General features: G+C 38.1%; 3 protein-coding genes across 5 annotated transcripts; 1 reads left to right on the forward strand and 2 right to left on the reverse strand.

Moving 5' to 3' along the window:
• Window positions 1–127: 127 nt before the first annotated feature.
• PHOT1 (phototropin 1) lies at window positions 128–12447 on the reverse strand. Of its 3 annotated transcripts, none has more exons than XM_068481255.2 (24): window positions 12116–12447; window positions 8565–9333; window positions 7303–7485; window positions 6020–6111; window positions 5096–5375; window positions 4790–4997; window positions 4618–4688; window positions 4365–4471; window positions 4174–4223; window positions 3960–4064; window positions 3788–3847; window positions 3618–3707; window positions 3084–3160; window positions 2785–2869; window positions 2583–2663; window positions 2288–2391; window positions 2032–2081; window positions 1821–1927; window positions 1606–1728; window positions 1450–1501; window positions 1153–1265; window positions 712–852; window positions 512–619; window positions 128–420 (listed from the first exon to the last, which is right to left on the reverse strand). In XM_068481255.2, exons 2-23 carry the CDS (start codon window positions 9329–9331, stop codon window positions 515–517), a joined length of 3051 nt encoding a protein of 1016 aa, XP_068337356.2. In that variant the 5' UTR covers window positions 9332–9333; window positions 12116–12447; the 3' UTR covers window positions 128–420; window positions 512–514. The 3 variants fall into 3 exon arrangements, with proteins under 3 accessions (XP_068337356.2, XP_088535551.1, XP_088535552.1); XM_088679425.1 differs by lacking the exon at window positions 12116–12447 and adding an exon at window positions 11677–11977; XM_088679426.1 differs by lacking the exon at window positions 12116–12447 and adding an exon at window positions 9433–9658.
• A 3471-nt stretch (window positions 12448–15918) lies between these two features.
• LOC137743091 (uncharacterized) lies at window positions 15919–18365 on the forward strand. Its single transcript, XM_068483004.2, has 3 exons — window positions 15919–16893; window positions 17268–17810; window positions 18006–18365. The coding sequence occupies exons 1-3, from the start codon at window positions 15961–15963 to the stop codon at window positions 18105–18107; spliced, it is 1578 nt and encodes a 525-aa protein (XP_068339105.2). The 5' UTR covers window positions 15919–15960; the 3' UTR covers window positions 18108–18365.
• LOC137742802 (Serine/Threonine-kinase RLCKVII protein) lies at window positions 18315–19888 on the reverse strand. Its single transcript, XM_068482756.2, has 2 exons — window positions 19525–19888; window positions 18315–18742 (listed from the first exon to the last, which is right to left on the reverse strand). Exons 1-2 carry the CDS (start codon window positions 19802–19804, stop codon window positions 18558–18560), a joined length of 465 nt encoding a protein of 154 aa, XP_068338857.2. The 5' UTR covers window positions 19805–19888; the 3' UTR covers window positions 18315–18557.

The following is a 19888-nucleotide window of genomic DNA, read 5'->3' on the forward strand; positions in this document are numbered from 1 at the left end:
ATAATGTATACGTGCATCATATGAATTTCATAACCAAAACCGTTTAGTTTTTTTTATCTTCTTTAGAAGATCACCCTTAAAAAATCATTCAGGCCGGAGTAATAAAGACAATGGAGTAATAAAGACAGACAGAAAAACAGGTTAAATGAATTAATTAAATTTCAAATTTTTGGAGTACAAACCAACATAGATAACAGAAACATCACACTTTGCAGACATCATACGAACAATTATTAAAAACCTTAAAGTTCTATCAACAAACTGCAACATCCTCCAGGACCAGCCCGTTTTGAAATTTGCTAACAATAACACACAAGCAAATCAACGACACCGGAATGTTTGAACGAAACGATGAGCTTTTCTTCGCAATTTCCCGAATGAGATAAAGTTCAAGTACTCAAAACGTGCACCGGAAAATTCCTGACCAAGAAAGCAAAGTGTTAATCTACTAATAATGCTAGCAACATTCAGAATTCTTCGGAACCGGGTGGAGAAGATATATTATATATACCTCTTAGAATATATTTGTTTGTAAATCTTGCATCTCAGGATCTACAGCATCTGCTCCCTTCTCGGCTTCAGTTTTTCCAAAGAGAGGAGCATCGAGTTGAGGAGGGTTCTGCAAATTTAAAAACTTTTCAGTATGAACTCCTTGAACTTTCTAAATTTTAATGCTTCGGGCATTGCAATTTGTAAGCCCTTCGGTGTTACCATGCAGCGAACGAGAGCCCAGTTGACGCCCTTGAAGAACGGATGGCGCTTAATTTCATCTGCTCCTTCCTGTGAGCCCAATCTGTTTTTGGGATCACGGTGCAACAACCGATACATTAACTGCTTTGCTTGGAGACTTGCCTGCATCAGGACACAACTCCGTTAGCATCCAAACCAAAGAGGAACATTTTCACTTTGTAATTTCTAACTTCACGAATATTATATTTGTAACTCAGAGTTGCAGTTTGTGAATGAAGAAAAATGTCTGTGCTCGTCTGCATAATGCTCTCTCTATAGATCCTAATGTCTCCGCCAAAGCACATCAAACAAGCAATCATAAACGCATTGTGAGACGCAAGTGAACCTACAGAATTATTTGTGCAAGAATATACACATTTCATATAGGTATGTGTATCTATACACGCAAACAGTAAATCTTACCGATATACTTCCTGGAAATTTAAGATCCTTGTGAAGAATATTGGCGAATGTCTTTTGCCTTGTTTTCCCCCTGAACGGTGTATATCCATAGAGCATTTCATACAGAAGAATACCTGAAAAAAAGATGCAGTTGATCAGTAGAGGTGGCAGATGGTAGACGAATGATTTAATTTCTTGAAGAGGTAAGACACTCCCGTCATGAGGCGATGAAGACAGTTTCTTATCATTCTCATGCACAGATGACATACTAAAAGCCGAAAAAAATAATTGAAATACGAAATTGAATAAATTGCGTACCAAGAGCCCACCAGTCCACTGCACTAGTATGACCTGCTCCAGTTATGATTTCCTGCAAAGGTAGTGGGAACACAAAGCAGTAAATATGAAGAGTCCTGAAGTTTGACATATCTTGGAAGAAAAGACTAAAAAAGAGCGTGTCCTGAAGTGTCACACCGGAGCTATGTACTCTTCAGTTCCAACGAAGGAATTTGATGCTCTCATTGGTTCAGCCATGAAGATCATATTCTGTTGAGGTTTGCGATGTTTTTTCTTTTCGTTGATGCTTGGAAGTAGAAGCTGAAGGGAAACAAAATTATTACTTCAGAACGAAAAGGACTTTTTCTTTTAGTTCCAAAGTAAGATATGGTTTGTAAGATGTGGTTGGATACCTGTGGTTTGCAAGATGTTAAACATGATAGATCGAAATCTGTCAGCGACACATGCCCATTGCTCTGAAGTAAAACATTTTCTGGCTTCAAATCCCTGTATATTATCCCTGTGAAAACAACAGAAGGCTCAATACAATAACTTGAAGATACTGGGAAGGACAAACATCATTGCAACACTGAGAAAGTCATGTGAATGATGCACGCAACTTACCCTGACAGTGAAGATACTCCAGTGCAACAACTACCTCTGCAACGTAAAATCTACAGTTGTCCACACAAAACAGCACTCAGTCGTTTGTTTACAATTCGGTAAAACCTTTGATCGCAATCAAAATTTGAATAGTATTTGACTAGAAATACTGAAATATTCAACTGCAATAGTAGTTAAACCAATTATTTCTGCTCAAACTTAACAAACTTTCAATTGTCTGTAACCTATTGCATCATTATCATTTCTCGTAATTTACCTCGCAGAATCCTCCTTAAGAACCTTCGTCGGTTGTCTGTCCAAAAGCACGAAGAGTTCTCCACCAGGGTAGTAATCAGTAATGAGGCAGACATGTGTTTTGGTCTGCAAAATTTATAGATGTTGAAGTTTGAAAAGAAATCCATATGTAAGTAAGCAATGTCTAACATATATAAATGATAGTTTTAATCTTAAGTCAGGTGTTGCCTTGTGACAAAATGAATAAGGCAAAAGCAAGAGTGTGAAAGAAACAAAAAGATGAGTTCTGCAGACAGAAATCATCCATTCTTGCTAACCTGAAATGAAGCATACAATGCAGGAAGAAAAGGGTGATCCAATATGTCAAGGATCTCTCTCTCCGCGCAAGCTCTGTGCACCTGCAAGAAAGGAACGAAAGGAGTCCTGTAAAGAGATATGGAAGTGGCAGTACCACAACGTGACTCCAAATAAAGCGTAAGGCAAGGTAATCAACACGCATAAAATCATGGATTTCAGTACCTTGTTGCGATTGAGCATGACACCCTTATCCATGGCCTTCATGGCGAAGTAGTGACCAGTTCCACACAGTTCAACCAAATGCACACTGACATAAGAACATATAATGTTGAATGATTCGTATGAGTTTGCAACTAAAAGACTTCTCCTAAATATCGACAAGTAAAAACGAATGTATACTAAAGATCTATAGTTTTATTCAATGGATTTCGATCAGAGCCACCAAGTAATTAACATTCCTCAAGTTCATTATATTAATAGTGAAAACCGGAGGTAAAAATGCGAAGATAGAAAATACTAACTTGCCAGTATCACCAGATCCCAAGGGTTTTATAGGCCTAAAATGTTTCAATCCGATCGGCTCTCCACTGTCTATAATCTGCAGAATCAAGGGTTCCTTCAGCAATCTACCGTAATATAAAGGGTGAAGATATTCAAGAAAATCAAAAGAAGAAAGCCCTAACACTTAATAGACCAAATATATCTTTATGTATGAGATAAATCTGCATTATTAATCAAAACTTCCATGCATAGTGCATACATAAATCCACAAAATGTAAGTGATTTCCTATACCACAAAAATGAATGCTAACCCGAAAAACAAAAAAGAAATTGCCAAAGTTAGAGCTTCTACTCTAAATTTTAGTGGATAATAAAAGGGCTAAAGTACATTCACATAAACCACGTCTCTGAAAAGAAGCATTACTTCGCTCAATTTTAGTTGCTTGCAACTCAAGGTTCTTAAAATAAATCCTGAATTCTGAAAATCGAGAGAGGTTTTCTTTTCCCACTACGCGAAATCCATGAACCATACACAACTGAATGATGATCAGTACCTTTTGGATAGCTACCCAAGAGGGGGTATATTTTCTATGAGGCTTTGGGTGAACAACCTTCGAATGGTTCATCCATAGATCTTCTGGTTTCTGCAGTAGAAAAGGATGCTGTCAAATTCGTAAACATACAAAAAAATTTAAGATGACGAGGATTTAAATCAAGACATTACCAAATTGGCATCAGGAAGTTCTCTCGCTGCCTCATCGACATTTTCAGCAGTTTCTCTGATCTAAAAGTAGAAATCACATACCGTATAAATAAGCTTAATTCTGAACAGAAATTCAAGAGCAGAATACAGGAACAGAAAACCAAAAAAAGAAAAATGTGAAGAAAGTTGAGACCAGTATTTCGCTCTCTTTTACAGTGTCTTCAGGAATAGCGTTCTTAAGAGGCTCAATATGCTCACTGCCATCTAGTTGTACCCCAATAAAATACTGCACCTCCCCCTATTTACCGAAACAAGTAAAATTTCATATGTCATTCAGTTCCGGAGTCTTTTCTATTGCAGGTAACTGTAGTCGCATTGTTTTCGTTCAATATCTGTGTAGATCGTACCTTTTGATCACGCATAGGCTGCAGATGAAATACATTCCAGAACTTTTTACCTGGATCGAGCGCAAACAGATTTTAGTTAATTATGGAAGGGTAAATTTGGATTGCAGCTCAAGTATAAACTTATTTTCCTTATTGTTTGTTAAGTGTAGTTAATTGATGTGCCTTGAGTAAAATGGAAAAAGGAAACATACCGCTTTTCGAATAATTGATGAGCTGCACGGTAACTTCAGTCTGGTTGTTGATTGCATCTCTTATTTTCTTCACAGTTTCCGGATCAGTTTCAGGTCCTTGCAGGAACCTAAAGAAATCCAAACAACAAAACAAATTAGAACCCTCTTCTAAGTGCTGAACATTTTGGGATGATCAGATCCCGAATGAGGATCATTGAGCTTCTTAAAGCAACTCGCCAGACAACAAAATCAGTTTATTTGTATTGAAGTACACCTGCAATTTCTTCCCAATATTTCTTCGCGGCTGTACTCTGTAAGCTCTAAGAAACTGTCGGACGCAAATATCTGAAATGCAAACGCTCATAAATATCACATGCTTAAATCTTGCGTTATTTAAATCTCGATTGTGAAAATTTAATGACAAAGTTTGAGTGAAATTGACTTACGATGGGATTATCAGGCAGCCTTGGATCAGTAATGACAAAGTTTTTCTCAATACGTTCGAGTGTTGTAGCAAGATCAATACCCTTCCTCATTTCCTTCTGTCTTACTTTGTCATCAAGACTGTCCGGTCTCTCCTCGTCACTCTCATAGCTATCCGCAGGGACTCCGGTGTCAAAGCTTTCCTCAATAGTTTGGCTTTTCCTAATCCTCCTAAAGTTGTGAAGTAAAATAGTAGAGGAAAGTATTAAGTCTATGCATGCCTTAACATTTCTCAGTAGTTATATTCATATGAACAGATGAAATTATACCCCATGAAAGAAAGCCGGCTAGTTTTTTTCGGTTTCTTTTCAGGCAACTCGTTGATACGCTGCATTGAGATTTTAGGATGATCCCCGCGTGAGTTTCGCCTAGGTGGACCAACACTCTCAGAGTTTCTCCTCCCTGGAGGTTGATCTGTTCTCTCCTCTGCCCTGCCACCTTCTGACTTTCTAAAGAAGGGACGATTTGCTGATTCGCTAAGTGATCTTGGTCTTTTCACTGCCTGTACCAGTTCAGATACTGAGTTTGAAGCCATCTCTTTCTGACGAGCTGCAACAAATCCAATTATCAGTTAGCTCAAAACCTAAGACAATGTGACAATCATTTACATGTTTCAGTTTTAGTCATCAATTGTCGCTATCTCAAAAACGCCGGTAGTACTTCATACTCGGAAAAAAAAGCTAGAGTTTGATGACAGTTTAGTACAAATTTGACTGATTGCATAACAATGCTAGCAAACTTTTGGATTTAGAGAAAGCATATAAATTTTAGATAAGTCACTGAGTGTTCATTTTCCATAAGAACTCGAAAACAATGACAGATGCTTTTCATATGCAGATTTCGCAATCTATCTCTAGCTATCTAGTACTACATTTTAATTGGAAAGAAAGGGTATTTTCTAAGTAGTATCAGTGATTTCAAAACTCTGGGAAGCAACTTTTCTGCATCACACTCTCACTATGTCGATTTTTCGTTAGTCTTCAAATTGCTTATGTCACAACAAACACCTTCGATTTTCGTTTTGGTTTATTGAGCAAATTCTTTTTACTCGAACTTATGATATTTTGTTAGTCACTTGTTGAGCTATGAAATCGTTGTACTTCATGGCTGGTACTGGTTCAATCATGTCACCAAAAAAAAAATCTGGAAAAAAAAAAAAACAATTGAATTAGAGAAAGAATTAGAATATATACCATCATATCGAATCAAGGATTCGGGCAATCCATTCGGACGCAGCATCTTATCCTTGGACCCCTCTGTATGCTTGCTCACTTCCACTTGCATTCTGCCACGTCACGAAAGTAGTAAACAAAAGCATGCATGGATAATTAGCATCGCATGCATTCCCATGCAATGCATATCTATAGTTGCTAAAATGTCCGTATCCCCAACATTCTTGTCTCTCTAGGCCATGTCCATCCATCTCCCTCCCAACCCATCGAGTATCCGATCGATCTCGGCAAGTGCATGCATGCATGCATGGGAATTAGCTTACTGGATACTGTACCCTGTATTGTGTCTGTTTTTTTTCCTCACGTGATGTGTAACGTGAGGAGAGAGACTTCAATACAATACACGGTGCAGATGTGGTCTATGACAGGAAGGTCCACACACACACGACACTCCATCACAATCAAGTCCTATATAGGCTAATTGAATCTGGCAAGATTATAGAGACTAGAGAGGAGCAGGGCAGCCCCAGCTGGAGAAAAAGTAACAATTATTGGAACTTTACATGTGTGTCTATACCCACTCTGCTAGACAGTCAATAATGGACTCGATCATATTTCTACTGCCCGAGAAATTTTTCATTAGGACAAGAATTTTCTGCTCTCCAACTTTCTATCTCCTTTCATGATATCCTGTTTTGTGTGGTCACGATTAAGTTACGTTAATATTTTATATTATTTTATTTTATAGAGATAATAAGACAAAAATAAATAGTAATATAAAATGTTGACGTGAATTAATCGTGACCACACAAACAGAAGGGCACGGAAGGGCATCGGAAGCAGGAGGGCAGACAATCCTTGTCCTTTTCATTATGCCTAGAACACCGGATGGTACATCTTATGTCATTATCCAAAGAAAAGTTTTTTTTTTTTTTTTTTTCAACTATTCTCTCCACTTGTATAATGACATATGACATATATACCTGTGCTTCAAACACACTGAAAAATCTCCTATACCCAACGCATACATATGATTACAAAACTATGGAGTTAGATGAACAAGAAATTTGTCACATCAAACAATCTAAAATGTTATATCATTCATGACATCAGGCGACATGATATGTTATGTCGTTATTCTATGAAATCTAAATTCTACTTCTTATAGATTATTAATGTAATGTAATATAAACTCTGTGCGTCCGCGAAACTGACCCATAAATATTATGAGATTGATAGTATGACAACTCACATTTCCAATACGAAAAAGTATTCACCATGAAGAAAGAAAGAAAGAAAAATACCCAATGAATTTGAGAACTTTCCCACTCTCGTCCTTGATGGGAGCAATAGTGAGTAAATTCCAAAAAGGGGTCCCATCTTTCTTATAATTCAGCAACCTCCCACAGTAACTCTTGTTCCCTTGCAAAGCCTCCCTTATCTGTGCAACATCTTGCGGGTCCGTACCCGCCCCCTGCAAAAACCGGCTGCAAAAAAACCCCAAAAAAACCCCGAAATTATCAAAACAACCCTCCTCACACTTCATACCGTTACTTCCGTTACCATAAATATAGCAAAAAGTTGAAAATAAAATTAAGGATACCACCCTTCAACTCTTTCTCCAATTGTATAAGTAGGACCATTCATTTTCTCTATCATTATCTAAATATTATCTATAGAAAAATTTATTCAATTTATAGACCATTTAGTTATACTAGATGAAGTCCACACACTATGTATGTGTAAATATAAAAGATTTAAAAAGAAAATAATATATATATGGAAAAGAGGGAAGTTGTAGAAAAATGTAAAAGAGATAGGAAAAACTTTTCAGTGTTGCAGGAACAAGGTCCGATACACCAAGTGTCTTAATACAGGTTGTTGGATATTTCAAAAAAAAAAAAAAAAAAAAAAAAACTTCTAACCACTTGTACCAAGACACTTGGTGTACCAGGCCGTGTTCTCAGCACACTGAAAAATTTCTCAAGAGCAAGGGGAAGAGAGAACTTGGGATTTAAGGTTTTTATTTTTATTATTTATTTTTTAAAATTAGAGATATGTTTTGATAATATGTGGGGTGATAGAATAAAAAATATAGCAAAATTTGTTTTGTGTGAAAATACTTTAATGCGCATGAATTTTTTTGTTTCAAGTACGCATGAAAGGGTATAATAGTATTTTCTTGATTTTTAGTTGACAAAAAGTGTTCTATTAACAAGTAGTATTCAATTATGAGTTTAATAGTTTTTTCTTAATTTTTAGTTAAGGAAGAGTGTTCTATTAAAATTTGTATAGATATATAAAGAAAAAATTGTCGATTTATGAGAATGCTACTTATTATCATAACGGTCTACTTATTTGATACATGCAATATAATTATGTAATTGACTTAATGGTCACTAAATTGACTGAATTCTAAAAATTGATCTTTAGATGGCAATGTAAAATAAAATAAGTTGTTCCAATTACAACGATTATATGGTGAAATGATGAGAGAGGTAACTGAACGAGGGGTGTGTTAATAAAATTAATAAAACGGTAAAGAGTAAAAAAGTTAACTAATTACCAGTTCCTGCCGATGACCTCCTTGGAGGTGTACCCGGTCATTTTAAAGAACCCGGCGCTGGCGTAAAGAATCGGGTAATCGGGTTTGGTGGCGTCCGAAACGACGAACGTCTGCTGAAACGTCGACAGCGCGTCCTTCAAGTCGTTTGAAACTCTTGGAATCCCTCTCTCTTTCCCTCCACCGAACACGTCGTCCGACGACAACTCGCCGGAGCTCCGAGCAGAGTTGTTCGAGTTCCTTCTCGAGGTCTCAGTTCCTCCGCCAAGACTCAGTTTGGAAGTCGAGTCTTCGGGTCCGCCCGAGGTCCGGACGCCGACTCCCTGCGGCTTCCCGGTCTCCTCGTCCGTCTTCAGCACCAGACCCCATTCGGCAGCCCTCTGCGCGGCGTCGTCGGACGGCTTGTCGTTTGCGTCGACAGAGGAGGAGGAGATTGTCTGCTGAATATTGGACAGCGGAGATGGGGTTGGGGAGTGGTGGGCGACGTCCTTGAGGGCCATCCATGAGGTTGTGATGTCGGCGGCGCGGGTGGACTTGGAGGCGAGGTTGGGTAATGGGTCGGGTTCCGGGGTGGTGACAAGTGGGTCTATCCAGCTCTGCCACGTCTGCTCGGAGCGGAAGGCTGGTGAACCGGTTGTAGTTTTTGTTGGTTTGGCGGCGGAGGAGAAGGTGGAGGGGTTGAAGACTTCGAGAGAGCCGCGGGAGTCTCTGGGAAATGGCGGGATGAGGGAGGCGGGTGGCGTTGTGTCTGAGAACTGTTCGTCTTCCATCTCTGCATGGATATTTTGTGACCAGATAATTAAAAATTAAAATATGAAGCCTTATTATATTATACAATCTAAAAAATAAAAATAAAAAAATCATGCGTCACCATGAAAATGTTCGTGTTGATATTTGCAGAAGAATATAACAAAATTGAGGACCACATTACGCTGCAACGATACGTGGTTTCATAATTTTAACCGTCTATTTGTTAACTATTACATATTATTTTGAGGAATATTTATGTAAAAAGTGTTGGAGAACTCAAAAATTGTATTGCAATTTTGTTAGAATCATGCTAATTTCAACGTCCACCGGAAGCACTATGTGTGTATGTATGACTCACTCCACATTGGATTTTTATGATTCGAATCGTTTATTTTTCAATTTGTACTTTATGAATAATCCTTGCAAAATATTAATCAAAAATAAAAAAATGTTTGAGGTATCTAATTGAGTTCATAGAATTGACGAACACTATTTTCTAAGAAACATTCAAATTGTATCATGAAATTCAACGAGTAAATGATTTCGGATTGAATTGATTTTTTGCAAAAATTATCTATGAATGAAGACTAAAAAAAATAAGCAGTTCAAATTGTTGAAGTTTGATGTATAAATGGGCCCCACAACTAGTTCCCATTTAAAAAAAAAAAAAAATCCTTTAGGTAAAGGCTCTGTTTGAAAAAGTCATTAATTATATACTTGCTAAGGATAAATTTTGACTTTATTTTATTTTGTTTTATTATGCCTGATTCATGATAATTATTTATCGTGCAGCTCCCCTTTATTCCAGAACAGCCTTCTAAATTTGAACAGGTAAATTTTTTTAATAAAGTGAAAACTGATCGTCGTTAGACTAAATTAATAGACATAGAATACTATAGCAAAATGCATAAAATGGGAAGAAGAAAAAGATAAATGGTTCGAAACAAGGACACCACATTGCAAGTTGGACATAGCGCACAACACTTTGGAAGATATTATTGAAGATATTACAAAAAATAGGAGTAAAAGAGAATGAGCCATGTCGTGACATAAATGATAGAAATAAGATGTGGACTAATGCAATGTTAAGCGTGTTGTTTTCCTTGCACCCAATGCCTACACTGACCATAGCTCTTGTGGGGCTGTGAGAGTTGGGGTTTGGCCAAATTTCAGACTAGAGGGACATGGACGGTGATTTGTAAACTTTTGGATTGATGTGAAATCATGACACAAATTTTGAAAGTAAATAAAAAGGATTGTCTTAGGTTTCATGCGCAAGTAGTTAAGTTCAGACAATCTCGATCGAATTAATAAAAAGCCACTAAGTCAGTTGATAAATCTTGATATCCAACTAAACATATGTGTTAGGTAGAGGGTTTTAGTCCTCATTGAAACTTTGAAAAGGTCCTGAGGACTGATGGAGTGATGAGCACCTCATGTTTCAACTGCAATTGTTTGTGCTGTACCGACTTATGTAGTACTTTAAACAAGAGGTCAGGGTGGGAACTAGGTGGGTGTGCTATTAATTAAAAAGGACACTACAGCAACATGCTTGCTCCCATTTCTTTCTCATGATCGATTGTGATATATATAATTCACAGTAGACATGCATGGTCAAGGTCATTAGTTAAAAAATATGCAACATTAATGATATAGAAAGCAATAACTTAGGCAACAAATTGTACAAAAGCATAGTTGGAGAGGAGAATCATACATATGATTGTTATAACCTAAGGTGAATGAATTGATGAAGTAGGAATTATTAGAGTTCAAATAAACATGTTGTGAGAGCACTCCAGCAAAGCTAGCTATACTACTCACGTGATTAAATTTGATTCGTGGATAGCTAGCTAGTTTCTTGGAGAAGTGTCTTTGAGTTCATTGGCTGAAAATGACTTAATTAAAAGTGAGTTTAACTGGTTTGTTGGAGATGTTCTAACTCTAAGTTTGGCATATCATTTGGCTTCTACATAAACTCAAAAAACAAAAATATCATTCAAAATCTTGCAATTAGAGTAATATTTAAGGATAACATAGAAGTAGGAAGTGATCAACTGATCATGCATATTGAACTCAAATTTACCAAGCTGGATGTATAGTTGAATTTGAACTTTCAGAACTGCAAGAATCAGTGGACCCAAAAAGTTTGTTTAAGTAGTTCAATTTTCTGTCATCATGCATCTTCCTAAAAACCCATTAACCAATAGAGTGTTGTAGAAAATTTTTATTCACCCACACAAGACTGGTAGCTCAGTAGCTGGAATGGTTGGGGAGAGAGAGAGAGAGAGAGAGAGAGAGAGAGAGAGAGAGAGAGAGAGAGAGAGAGAGAGAACATTCAAAGATTTTGCATATACAGAAGAAGTACCTGATCAGGTGAACTTGTGTACTGCTAAACAAGGCAATTGGGAAATAAATGAGTTTCAATTCTTAGCAAATTGAAGAAGCTCATTTTTATGGCTTTTGTTTCAAGAAAATAATTGGTGAGAGAGAGAAGAGAAGATAGCATAATATGGGTGAGGGAGCAGTTTTTAGTGGGCAAATTAAAAGATTGAGAGAGAAAAACAAGAAAGATAAAATGATTGTGAGAAAACAAATGGTTTGGCCTCCCATCCCTCCATATCAAATACTCACATGCCCTCTTCCACATCTTGCTATACCAATCCCACACTCTATGTATTGTTCTTAAAGACACCATAGAGAGCGCAACGGAGGATTAGGCTAGAAAAACTACAGACGCTCCAAGATATGATTGAGATCTAAATTATAAATTTATTTTGTGCTTCCATTATTAATATCTTTCTTACCTTGCCCCCAATATATGACTGAGCTTCCGGTATCTTTCTTTACAGACTGGAAATTGGCTGGCAGCAGCTAAAACAACAAAGGCAGTCACAGAAGCAGAAGCAGTAGTAGATCTAGGAGCCCTTCATCCAACCCGTATAGCTCGATCAGCAACGCTTCTTGTGTTTTTCTGCCGTGCTAGATAGAAAGTAAGATTTCTATATTTTGCATTGGAAAAGAGAGAAATGATGAAGACCATATATCTATATATATACATATATACATATATATGTGCGCGCGCACACAAACCGCTTGTGGCGGTGAAACTTTCTTGAATGTTATGATTAGATTTGTGAATTTGTCAGCATTATATTTTTTCTTTTAATTAGGGCAAAGATTTATCCTTTTTGGGAATATCAAACTGCTTGTGGCTTTAAAAGTTTACCTGGGTTTTGGGATAAACTTTCCGAAATTAGTAAGATAAACTATAGAAGCATAATATTTTGTCCTGAGGTGGAGTGGTCATGGGTAAGAACTCTGATGTAAGAGGAGTGCACATGCACATGGCAATGTTGGGAGGGTTAAAAAGCATTTACCTAGGTTTGTTGTAGTTACCAAATTTACTCATGCTCATGGAACAATGGAACATGGAACATGTTCCTGGGAGGGTTAAAAAGCATTTACCTAGGTTTGTTGAAGTTACCAAATTTACTCATGCTCATGGAACAATGGAACATGGAACATGGAAGGGTTTGTTCAGAGGAGCAGGATTCTCTTCCTTCTTTTTTTCCCTCCTCTTCCATCCTCTCATTTGGCGGAGAGAGAACCCTACTTGATCAAATTAGTTCTTCAAGTACACGTTACTATATATGTTAAGAGGATTGGATGGGTTGAACTAAAAAAAATTGACAGTGAATTTCTTAAAGGAAAAAAATCAAGTGTAAGTGCTGTGGTTATACCAAAGCATAAGGAACTTGAAGGAAACTATACAAGTGTTACCCTATCCTACAAGGTATTGTGTGTTTTGGTTTTTAACACAATCGATATTAGTGGAGGGAGATGAATGCTAACATTTAGGTTACAATTGTGATATAATTCGATGCTATGAAGTGCAAGGTATTGAGTTTTGCTTCAATATACGAGTTGATCATCACTAGGGTTTTGAAATCGATACTGGTGGCAGGTTTACACGAGGGCGACTGAAAAATATTGCCCTCACTCACCATTTTTACAAACCTTGGAGTTTCCAAACACTGTAGTTGGGTATAGTTGTCATGAGGCAAGGTATCAACAGTAGGGAAAATAAGCAGTGTGTGTAGAGACTTGGCTAATTATAAATTAGAAATTAGAATTTGTGGTAAATGTTATATATAGAACTTGATTCTTGGGGAATAGAGAGAGATGCTTTTGGTTTGAAATCCATTGCCAAAACGTGAGTTACAAACCTTGGCAGATCCGAACAAGAAGTGGCTAGCTGCATACATTTCTCTTCAATAAGCCCAACCTTTTAAGTTATCAATTTTTGGCTTATTTTTAGTTACGCTCCTGTAACTCTATTTTGATTTCACTGTACCTGTTATAATTGAAAAGTTATCGCTTTACTCTCTGAAACTCAAAATTCGTACTATTTTGATATGTGGACTCACTTTTCTCCCGAAAACTTATAAGTTACCACCTAAAACATAAGTGGGACCTAACACCCAATATGACTATGCCACAGTTCAAACAATCAAAGAATGTTAAGTTTAAAAGAAATTGAAGAGAAGAAAAAGATAAAAAATAAATAAATTGATTAGCATGACGCACTCAAATCAAACCCACATAAAAATTAATAGATCTAAGGCAATGTGGAGCGAATTTTAAGTTTTATGGAGACAATTTTCAAGTTTCAGAAAGAAAAATGTGATCAAAATTGAGTGCCAAAAGATAAAGAGACAAAGTAAAGCGAATTTTAAATTTCAAAAAATAAAATGATAATCTTTGAATTACAAAAAGTAAAATAAAATTAAAATCGCATTCTAAGGAGCGTAGCTAAAAATAAGCGTAAGTTTTTGTTAACTTAATATCAAATTTAAGTTGGGGTGAGATTTCTGCCTTTTCCAGTGAAGTATATGATACTCACCTTTAATTATGTGGTACTCACACATGTGGTAGGCCCTAGAAACACGTGAACAAACTTTTCACACAGAGACATCTCATCCGCTCACGGCCTGATGGGATCACATCAGACGACACAACCTCCCCTCATGCTCAAGTGCTGACCCTTTCCTTGGTTGGCCCCAACCCCTATTCTCTCTGGCAGATAGAAAAATCACCCTCAGAACATGGTCCCTCCCAACGATTGTGATTGCCTCACAGAGAGAGAGAGAGAGAGAGAGCATGGGAGTCATGCCACCATGTGTTGCTATAACGTTGTAAAGAGAAGTTACACAGCTACGAACTAACTTGGGTTGTCTTATGTCACACTGGGATTGCAGCTTCAAAAATTTTCAGATGCTCCGGAGTATCCTGTATTTTATGTCTTTCACGAAACTTCCTTCTTAGGTTTTTCTTGCAGCCTTGTCACTTTTTGAATTCTTCTTCCGGATCGCCTTTTGAAAAGCAGAAACGTAGGGGTCATGATAATCTAATGAGAGGGATCTTTTCACAAAGCCAGAAAGAGTTTGACAATTTTAAATAAAGATTTAACGGTTAAAATGTAAAAAAGCACTGGATACACCAAAAAAAGTCTCTCAGCTATTTCTTTTATCTCTGTGTCACTTTCCCGTCATTATATGGGATTGTTGGGTGATGACCCAAACTAAAAAATGGGCTTTTTTCAACTTTTTGGAACAGTGATAGCTCAAGGAATCGAGGTGATTTTGGGGGGCTCTAGATTGCTTCATAACCAAAAGAACAAAGGGTCCAAAAGGCAAAGAAAAGAGATTTCTGAGTTCTTGTGGGCTCAAGGCGGACCATGCCCATGTATCAGTCACTTTACCTGTAATAATAACATGCAAAATGCAACGTTCTCTGTTTATATTGCCACAATATATGACTATAATGAATATGTTCAAACAAGATTCAACCTGATCAATTGTTCAAAATCAGAATACGACAATACAAACATTTTACATCTTCAAGCAATACGGAAAGCAAAGTTATGTGGTTGGTGGCTTCTGGGTTTTCTCTCTGGTATTGAGATTTGGGAGAGAAGACTCAGACGAAGGGGAGAGACAGAGACAAAGAGGAAGAAATAGGAAGAGGGAGGAAAAGAAAGTGGAAGAAGAAGGGAAATAAATTAAATCAAAATCCGACCGCAAGATCTGAATCAAACAGCTAATATGACTTGGTCCTCAGTATCTGGAGGCACGGATCCGGAGAGGACCTGAATCTTACAATTCTATTGAAGAAGACTGGAGTGGAGATTGCCATTTTCACCTAGCACACCAAGTGGTAGGTACAATTCAGTTCACAAGTTACAAAATTTGAGTTATTAAAACACAAAATACTTATAACACGTGACAACATTTGTCACTTAACCTGCCATGCCCACCCAAATTTTGCTAATCATATGACCAATGTTTTTCTTTTCGGTTACAAATCATAAGACCAAAATCTTCATGAGAAAGAGGTTGGTGTGCAAAAATATTTCTCATTAAAACTGCCTGCTCTCCCACAAACCATACAATTTTTCCTTCTCCTAGCAATTTAGACATGATCAATATGTGTCATTTAGGAAAAAGGGTCAATAAACTTCCAACTTCCTCGCAGTCAATTTCGTTCATTCCATAACAAACTTTAGGACACAACACACATCCCCCTCTCTCTCTCTCTCTCTCTCTCTCTCTCTCTCTCACCTCCTTTCTTGAAACCAAACTCAACAGAAATGGGAGGTAGCAGCATCAACAGCAACCACAAACTCCAAGACTCCGAAAAGAAATCGTCACCTGCACTAGTGGCTCCTCTAATGATAGGCTTCAGAGCCACCCTCACTTGGGTTCTCCTCACCGTTTCTGTTCTCTATGTCCTCTACTACTCCAACCGCCTTCTCTACGACCACCAAGATTGTCCAACCACCGCCGTAGATCCCTCCACCGAACGGCACCTGGAATCCATCTCCAATGCCACTACTTCAGCTGATCTCAAACTCGGGAAGGACCACAAAGAAGGCAACGAAGAATCCCCACAAGTGGCTGCACTTTATCAAAAGCCTCAGGGATACGACACGGAGCTTAAACACATTATGTTCGGGATAGCTGCTTCGTCAAATTTGTGGCAGAAGAGGAAGGAATACATCAAAGTTTGGTGGAGGCCTAACGAGACTAGAGGGGTAGTTTGGTTGGACAAAAGGGTAAGGGCTAGAAGAAGTGAGGGGCTACCCGAGATTCGGATTTCAGGAGACACAAGCGGATTTAAGTACGTGAATCGTCAGGGGCGGCGATCTGCATTGAGGATTTCAAGGGTGGTTTCGGAGACATTGAGGCTTGGAGTGAAGGATGTGAGATGGTTTGTGATGGGGGATGATGACACGGTTTTCATCGTGGAAAATGTGGTGAGGATTCTCAACAAGTATGACCACACGCAATTTTATTACGTGGGAAGCTCGTCGGAGAGTCATATTCAGAACATATTTTTCTCGTATTCTATGGCGTATGGTGGAGGAGGTTTTGCTATAAGTTATCCCTTGGCAGTGGAATTGGAAAAGATGCAGGACCGGTGCATTCAGCGCTATCCCGCATTATATGGCAGTGATGATCGAATGCAGGCTTGTATGGCTGAACTAGGCGTGCCACTTACCAAGGAAACTGGATTTCATCAGGTAAGAGGGAAACAAAACATGAAAAATGTTTGAAATTGGCAACTGATCTGTGTTTTTCTCCTTTTTCTCTGAGTATTGCTTGAATCCGAAAACTTTGGATCCCGAATGATGAGGAAATGTTTCATTTGTTTATTTACGACTGTGTCATCTGCTACATTTGGTGACCAGAATTTTGTGATTCTAGTACTAGCGTGTTACATTCTTATCAAGTATTTTGCATCAGCCATTTTCTGGCTTCATTTTTCGTGGATTTTTCATCAATGAAATTGAATGTGATGGAGTTTCAGATGTCATTTTACATTTCTTGGTATGCAAGAATTGTTGAAATAACTTGCAAATACAAACTATGAACTCTGTTTCTTGTGCTTGTGCAGTACGATGTGTATGGAGACCTACTAGGCCTTCTGAGTGCACATCCTGTGACTCCTATGGTGTCACTTCACCACCTTGATGTAGTTGAACCAGTTTTCCCGCACATGAGTCCAGGGAAAGCGCTTCATCATCTATTCCAATCCGTCAAGCTCGACTCGGCTAGTATAATGCAGCAATCAATCTGCTACGATAAAGATCGATACTGGTCCATCTCTGTTTCATGGGGCTATGTAGTTCAAATCATTAGGGGAATCATGTCTCCGAGAGAACTAGAGACGCCCTCAAGAACCTTTCTGAATTGGTATAGAAGAGCTGATTACACAGCATATGCATTCAACACAAGGCCTGTGCCCAAGCACCCATGTCAGAAACCCTTCATTTTTTACTTGAGCTCAACGCAGTATGATCAAGGTGGAAAGAAAATTATTGGCTACTACACTCGTCACAAATCTCCCATTCCTCACTGCCGATGGAAAATGGCGTCACCAGAGGTAGTTGATTCCATCGTAGTCTTAAAAAGGCCGGATCCTCTTCGTTGGGAAAAGGTATGATTTTTCCAGCACATGAAATTTGACCCATAACTCCAACGCATCGTTTCTTTTACAACACATAAAAGCATGTATCAAGCAAAATTATGAATTAGGGTTACTGGTTTTACTGCACTCACATTGATCCTAATACTATCCTCATATATTTCGTTCATAATTCCGTTTCTAACTGAAAGAAACTTCCTTTTGCAGTCACCGAGGAGAGATTGTTGTAGAATTCTTCCATCGCAGAAGAACTCGACCATGTACTTATTGATCGACAACTGCAGAGTAGGTGAGGTTAGTGAGTTGTAGAGGCTTGTAGGAATAGGGAAACATCTCTCCTTGATCTATTTTTGTATCTGGTTCTGCTTCCCGCGGTCTGAGACTTTAGAGGGTTATAGGAATAAAATCAAATGGCAAGTTTTGATGGGAATAGAATACGAAAAGGTCCCTTGTTAAATTTAGCTTCAATAGAAAGTTCATAAAATATCATCAATGGTGAAATCAGACAGCTACGAATTGGAAATTCATTGTTCTTACTTTTTATGTAAATTTGAACCGAGTACACTATTCACCGTTGTTATATCTGTAAAGTCTAACTACGACAAGTTCCTTGCCGGTGCATTCAGCGTATCAAGCAGATACATCTATGAACGTCTTCTCCAAGCTTCGCATGAATCGCAGTTCTAAGTTGTTTACAAGATTGACAAAAATAGATTCATAAAGCTGTTTTACTGTAGTGAAAAGAAAATTGGTCATCATTCAGTTTTGCTCACCACTTGGTACTTCAGTTGCATTGTTGACCGTGAGATTCTGAGGAACTGTGGCGACTGGTGACATGGCCAAGGCTGCCAGGATTGCAATATCAATTCGAGTCTCATTGAGAAGGAGCGGTATCTCAGTTTCGACTACAGATGTAATTCTTCCATCGATGCTCGCCACTTTTACTGTTTTCGAATAAAGGCAACAGATAGTTGATCAGAAAATATTAAATTCCTCTCACTTACACAAACAACCACATAATCATATTCGGAGGTATCATTTTCTTAAAGAATCAAAGAAATAACTCAATTTTCTTTCCCGATAAACCAGTTTAGAGAAAATGAACGATACCCCATTTCCCCAAATGGTAATTTATATTCACAAACGTAATGAACAAGAAATCGAAACAAGCAAAACCAATAAAGACCAAGAGATTGAAACTTTGTCCAAATTTTCAAGCCAGAACAACCACCCCATAGTCATATACAAAAGTAGCGATTTCAAAAGAATCGAAGCAATTTCTCAAAATTTCCTCCCAAGAAACGAAGTTCGGAGCAATAAAGTACCCTTTTCCCCAAATGGTAACTTGTTTTCACAAACAGAATGAATTATGAAGTCGACATCAAATAAGCATTTATCAAGAAACAATAACATAAACCCATCAAAGAAATCAGGCAGAGAACCTGAAGAGATCGAAATTTTTTACCCCGTTACAGAAATCACATGTCTAGCAAAAAAATCATAATTCATATACAGAAAGGACCAATTCCCCAAAGAATCAAGGCAATTAGCAATCACCCAATTTTCTCCAACCAAGAAACAAATTTCAGATTAAACAGAAAGTTCCCATCTAACTAAACAGAACTACAGAAATTTATCTTCAGAAACAGAATTAATAAGGAACCCATCAAAGAAATCAAGCAGATAAAACCAAGAAACCCAAATTTCGTGTCGGAATTTGCAATACCTGAGACGGAGAACCACCAGAGCACGAAGAGGCAGAAGAACACGATCACCGGAATGGCATGGACCCACTTCTCCACCGATCTTGAAGAACCGTCTTTCTTTCCAGTGCTGGATCGCGGGTCGTAGACGGGGAGTTCATCCTCGCTGGCTCTTGGAGTGCTGTTGTGGTGGTGCTTCAGCTGTGGCTGCTGCTGCTGCGAAGCTGCGCCGCCGCTGACAGTCGCAAAAGCTTGATCTTCGGGTACTCGAGAGGAGTAAGGCGACCAAAATCTCTGCTGCATTTTGGGTTGTGAAAATTGTGACCGAGAATTTGTGGGACTCTGAATTTCTGGGGGTCGCGATTTGGGTTTCTTGGGACTGAGGAT

Source organism: Pyrus communis, chromosome 11 (assembly GCF_041283825.1).
Source record: "Pyrus communis isolate YQ-2024b chromosome 11, ASM4128382v1, whole genome shotgun sequence".
Classification (NCBI taxonomy): Eukaryota; Viridiplantae; Streptophyta; class Magnoliopsida; order Rosales; family Rosaceae; genus Pyrus; species Pyrus communis.